Below are 6,186 nucleotides of genomic sequence, written 5' to 3'. Positions count from 1 at the left end.
AACCATGAATATCTAATTGAAGATCTATGATTGAACATTATTCTTCCAAAGGAATTAGTTTCCTTTCAAATTACAAATGTCTGATTATTTACAGAGATTATATATATACATGTACACTGCACTAACTTCTGAAATTTCTGAGCTTAAATAAAGGGAATCACTGCCAGAAAGAGGTCAATGAGAGACCTAAATTTGGAACCCCACGCAACACATGAACACAATACTCCAAAATGTCGAGTTTCCTTTCCAACCTAATTAAGATAACAAAAATCATAATGAGATAAACATGGAAGAAACTAACTTTTGTCAAATGTGAGACATGATGCTAAAGATTATCATAGTATTAACATACAAGAGAAGAAATTCACGGATCAATATCTACAATAGTAGCACAGATTCACTAAGAATGCAAAGCAGTGGATCATTCAGTTACATGATGATGATAAAATAAGTGAACAGAGTATACAAAGTGCCCTCAGATACCATGCGTTCCAAAGGCAGTGTGCACAGCCCTGTCTCCCCTCTCCACCATTTCTACCCGCTGCCAATTACCGTGACAGCAAGAAAATAATAATAATAACAACAATGATTAGAGGTATAGTGATAAAGGGAATGCATAAGAGAAGATGATGATGATGAAGAAGAAGAACAAGTACAAGGTCTAGAGGAAAATCATCAGTAATGGCAGCACAAGGGAATGGACCGGTTAATGATGGCAGTGAGAGGAAAGGCAGAAGGAATTGAAAAGGCTTGAATCGTGTTCAAAGTTCCAGCTTCAATAATTTTCATCCCAGGTCATATCGAAATACAACATGAACTATACAGATGCCATGACAAAGCACATTCATCATAAAAGCAACAGTTAATTTGTTTAGCCAACAAAAAAGAAATGGGAAAAATAAAGTCAGCATAAATGAGAGCATGAGACTGACATTAAAAACTAATAACATATGATTTGATCCAGAGTTTACCAAAGGTGGGAGTTCAAGAACCAATCTACTCTGAATCAGCACCTGCAATGCGAAGAAACCTATATTATTCAAAAAGAGCAAGATAATACTATCCATGCAATGGGTTCCAAAGGTTGAATTAATATTAACATTGTGAGGGCAACTCCAAAACCAAAAGTAAAACAGCAATGATGTGATAAGAGTAAAGAAAAATACAAACCACAATATTGCACCAGTTTCTCTTCAACTTCTGTAATGAAAATTTAAGACCAGGAAAGTGCCTTTGATTTAAACCCTCAGTAAGCATATTTTTTTAACAAAAAACTAGACCTCAGATCTCATAGCGAAATAAAACACATCCATGGCTTTTGTAACAGGCTTCATTCTCATCCTTCAATGTCCCATTTAGCCATTTACCCACCGAGGCATACACGGAGATTAATTGATTGATGGATATGATTATGATTATGATAATGGTAGTGGTGACGATAGTGATGGTAATGGAGGTGATGTATGTCCACTCATGAACAATATCCATAGAGTCGTTCATTAGTAAACATGTTCTATCATTTGGCAGAAATTATTATAATCCGTGTTAAAGGGGAAAAGAAAAATTTTGCAGTTAACTATGCATGTGTATAAAATGCAAACTAAAACAATCAAAATCTATGATTCAGAAGGAAAATAAAAAACTTCATCAATGTAGACATTATCCTATGCAAGTAGTGAAACTAAATACAAAGGAAAACTTCTGAAGTATTGTAGTTGTTATATTAGTAAAGCAGGATAGGGCAGAACTGAATTGAAGCTAGAACATCACCCTAAAAGCCTAAACCCTACAACATCACAGCATACAGAAATGTAAGTTCACATAGCACTGCGTGAAGTAGCAGTAGCACTTATAGTACCAAGAAAATGAAAAAAACAGTAACTAAAGAAGATGACATCAATAAAAATCAAAGATAGCCACCAAAAAAGGAAGCAAACTTATATAATCACTTAACCAGAAAAACTAACAGAAAAACAGAGCCCTCAGATCTCATATAGCTAGCTAGAAATCAGCTAAAGCTTATGCCACTAGCTTTATTCACAGACTTCTTGCACCATCCGGAAGAAATAAAATAAATAAATAAATAAATAATTATGAAAGATCGCAGTTCACAGAGTTATCAAGTGAGAGAGAGAGAGAGAGAGAGAGAGAGAGAGATTGGTGCAACTCCAGCTATGAACAAAACCTATTAGCCAGGAGATTGTCTGTCCATCATTGGGCAGAATTAAAAAAAATAAACAAATAAATAAAAGAGGAGCAGGGGGGGTACTAATTTGGAACAATTTCTCAGATTTCAATTCTTTAAAATTTGAAGTTGCAGATCAAAGCATGTGGCGAATAAAATTGTATCCAAATGCTCGTAAAATTTTGCATTTTTTTTTAAATAAAAGGGGTACTTTCTTCCTCTAAATAAAGCCAATCCAAACCCTCACTATTAATTATGCAGTCAATTAATAAAAGTAACTCAGAGCTCAGTGCACGCATCATCATTCATAAATTAAGTCACTAATTTTCCCTTAGAAACATGGCCCAAAACTCCTATATAAACAATCAAATCTAACCAACTAGCTCAAATAGCAGGCAAACTGAAGGTAAAAGTGTAAAACATAGGAGTGCCCTCAGATCTCATAGCTTAGAACTAATCATAGACAGTTCCATAGCCAGTGGTGTTCATCAAAAGCCTTCCAAAGGATCAGAATCATAATCATCATCATCGCCAAATATATGTATGTGTTTGTATATATGCATGCATGTGAGTATGAGTGAGTGAGTGAGTGAGTGAGCGAGCAAGAGCCAGAGAGAGAGAGAGAGAGAGAGAGAGATGGTGGAAGGCAAGTGATGAACTTAACACCACAGCAAAACTGCTCAATACATTTTGAATTGTGCATCATTGGGCAATCACCATTGACCATTATCCAAAGAAAATAACAAAGAACATGGGAAGATAAGGTTTTCTTTTTTAACTCAACGGCAACTATGAAGAGAAATGATGCAGGCATCTTATATTAGAGTTATGTAGGTTTTAACTGGACTATGCGCTCAGTCTCTCTTCTAATATATAGTAAGTACAGCTTACACATGCCGTTGAATCATCAGCAATAAGGCAAAAGTAAACACAACCCAGTCAAACCAAAATTTAATTCAGAAAACCAGTTCCAAAAGTCAAAACGCCAATTTAAGGCAAATATCAAACCAAAAAAAAACAGGTTCAATCCATATGTGCGACCTTGTGTGTATGTATGCATATGTAGCAGGGAGGGAAGTGTCGATATCAAATTTATATAAACCAAATGCGCAAACTAGATTATCACACACACACCGTCTCAGAATTTCATGAAGTATCATCATCAAACAGAACTTTATAAAACCGTTTCCTTTCCTCTGGGTCAAACAAACCTCCCGGCTTATTGTCTCCATCCTCATCATCATCTGAGTCAGCATTTTCACTTCTTCTCCTCTTACACTTTACTTCATCTACTCTAGCCAAAGGAACACCTTTCTTCCTCCTCTTCTCCATGTTTATGAGGCACCGCCTCTGATTGTACTCATGAAGCCCTTCCTGCATCAGTTCCCCAAATTTCTCCTTCGCAACAACCAGAGGATCCTTTTCAACAAGTTCAGACCCAACATAGGCCTCCCTAAGAAGAACTGTGTAAATCTGATACTTGTTGGAAACATAGAAAATCCCAGGGTGCTTGAGCAACAACACATTCAACCTATCAGGCAAAGCAAACTCCCTCCTAAAATGACCCAACTTCACTATTGAGGCTTTCTTCCAAAGAGTCAAAGACAACACCTCATGTACCAATCCCACATTCCTCTTCTCCATCTCTTTCGACCCTTCCAACAATTCCCTGTGGTCCATGTAAGGCGAAAAGTAAGGAACCAAATCGAATTCACGGAATCTCTCCCATGATTTCACCCAACTGAAAGGCAAAGAACACGAGAACGTTGGTCTTGTATTGCCGCTCCTCCTGGCCGCAATTTCCACTGTGGATACAGCAAATTCAGGGTCCCAGTGAACCAATTCAATCTCCATAGAGCTCCTCCTCCCGCCCTCATTAACAACACGGAACAAATTTGGGTACTTTGCAACAATCCTAATCACGTAATCATCGGGAAATCCTAAATTCCTTTTCAGCTCGTTGATTTTCAGAACATTAATCCTCTTGTTAACACTCATCATAAGTAATTTTGCTAACCTGCAAATGAAAGCATTTTCTTGAGACTCGCTAACAGATTCCTCCTCTTCGACGAGGCTCATCATGCGCTTGGAGAGGTGACAGCGGTGTTCATTGCCGGTGAAAGTAACATCGAAACAGGAAGGGTACTTGCGGAGCCAGTTTAGGGCTTTGCCTTTGAGGTCAAGGGTTTTGAACTTCTTCTGAAGGGATGCAATGGGGATCTCTTGGTTTGGATAGCGGAGGATGATGTTCTTGATCTGGTTGTTGACAATCCAGCGGCGGTTGCGGGAGAGCGCGGATTCGAGGTCTGGATCCTTCTTCATGGACCACAGGGAGAAGGTTCGGTGGAGAAGAGAAAGACATTGTAGTTTTTGTAAAGACGGAATCACAGGACCACGACGATGAGTTAGTCTTGTGAGCATGTGATTTGGTCTATTGAGATGAGAAAGAATGTGACAAATGGTTCGAAGTTGCGATAGGGTTCATTGTGGTCCAGAATCGATTCCAATGAAGCAATTCACAATCACATTGTAGCAACGAAGCCTATTAACAATTAACAATTAACAATCAATTAGAGACAATTAACAATCAATTCTCAATTCTAACAATGGTAATTTTAGGGCCCTCCTAATTAAAATTGAAAATAAGGTGCATCCCTATTATTTATATTAGCAGAATCATAATATCATAACCACAAAATAAAACTAAATAACTAAATACCAATAACATTTTCTTTCCAATTCAAAATTAGCAAACCAACACAAAATCAGCAATAGGCAGGATAACTAAATTAGTAATTAGCAAACTTCTCATTAAACAAATTTAACTCTCATTCGACAAATTGACAAATTCAAGTCTCATCATAAATTCATAACCAAGCAATTAGTCCATTACATTACATCAAGGTTGCAAGAACCGAACTGGTCAAAGAACCAGTAAAATGACTGGTTCAATGGGTCAATCGGAATCCAACCGATTTAATTAAATATAAAATAAAACTTTTAAATATTTAATATATAATTTGAAATATTTAAAAAAAAACAATATCAATCATCAATAAAATTATTTCAAAAAATTTAATAAAACACCACGATCAACTATCATCAATCAAAAACCAAAAACCAAAAACTTAACAACAGAAGCAGCAACAACATTAGTCTCCCCAAGTTCAGAATAAACAAATTAGCACCACCATAGCACCATCAATAACTCAGAATTAAAAAAACCAGCAATCAACGACTCAGAAATCAGAATCAATAAAATTAACAAAATTTAACAATGCAGTGAAGCACCACCATAGCTACTCAATAATTACTCAATAGTTACTCAATCAATTGCATGCTTTTTGAATCAGATTTCTGTGATTCAGTCACACATACAAAATACAATAAATTGATATAAATTGCTTTCTCAATCAATTGCAGACAATTGGGGGTGCAAGAAAGCAAGTTAGAGCGAAAACTTTCATGGCGAGGGTAGGGGATATAGAAAGGATAGAGATGATATAACTAGCGACAAATAAAGTGAGAGAGACCAAGAGTTGCAGAGCCATGCACCCTCCTGGCACCGCAATAAAACTCTGTAATATTGTCCACAAAAAAGTGCGAGAGAGTTTAGGATTTGTTAAATTGAGGCAGCGGTTACCGGCAGTGAGGGAGGAAGGGAGGTGATGCCACGGCGAATACTCCACCGCCGAGCAGAGAGAGACGTCGCAGTGAGAAAGAGACAGAGAGCTCGAAGAGGGACAGGGCGACGCAAATAGCTCCGTGCAGGCCTTCGTGCGACGCCGAGGAGAAGAAGGTCGAAGAGAAGCAACCAGACCTTCCACAGGCAAAGACAGACACGGGTTCGACGACAAGGACAGGGCGGCCGACGACGAGGACGAGACAACCTTCTGCTGATTTGTTCTGATAGGGTTTGGGTTGGTGACTGGAGCTTTGGGCGTTTCAGCGTTTGAGAGAGATTGGAGGGGGAGGGGGACGGGTGTTTTGGGTTTTGGCAT

The 6,186-nt window shown here is 37.9% G+C and overlaps 1 protein-coding gene across 5 annotated transcripts; it reads right to left on the bottom strand.

The window, feature by feature from the left end:
* On the bottom strand, nucleotides 1-6,167 carry LOC107467812 (protein WHAT'S THIS FACTOR 1 homolog, chloroplastic). Of its 5 annotated transcripts, none has more exons than XR_008002858.1 (4): nucleotides 5,829-6,167; nucleotides 3,320-4,727; nucleotides 933-1,013; nucleotides 1-251 (listed from the first exon to the last, which is right to left on the bottom strand). XR_008002858.1 is itself a non-coding variant. In XM_016087006.3 (3 exons), exon 2 carries the CDS (start codon nucleotides 4,604-4,606, stop codon nucleotides 3,332-3,334), a length of 1,275 nt encoding a protein of 424 aa, XP_015942492.1. In that variant the 5' UTR covers nucleotides 4,607-4,727; nucleotides 5,829-6,167; the 3' UTR covers nucleotides 270-1,013; nucleotides 3,320-3,331. The 5 variants fall into 5 exon arrangements, 2 of the variants coding, with proteins under 2 accessions (XP_015942492.1, XP_052110738.1); XR_008002859.1 differs by having other exon boundaries at nucleotides 972-1,013; XR_008002857.1 differs by lacking the exon at nucleotides 1-251 and adding an exon at nucleotides 271-817.
* Between the last annotated feature and the right edge of the window lie 19 nt (nucleotides 6,168-6,186).

This window comes from Arachis duranensis, chromosome 9 (genome assembly GCF_000817695.3).
Source record: "Arachis duranensis cultivar V14167 chromosome 9, aradu.V14167.gnm2.J7QH, whole genome shotgun sequence".
Classification (NCBI taxonomy): Eukaryota; Viridiplantae; Streptophyta; class Magnoliopsida; order Fabales; family Fabaceae; genus Arachis; species Arachis duranensis.
The sequence above is the reverse complement of the archived record's forward strand: the minus strand, read 5'-3'. Positions and strand labels throughout refer to the sequence as shown.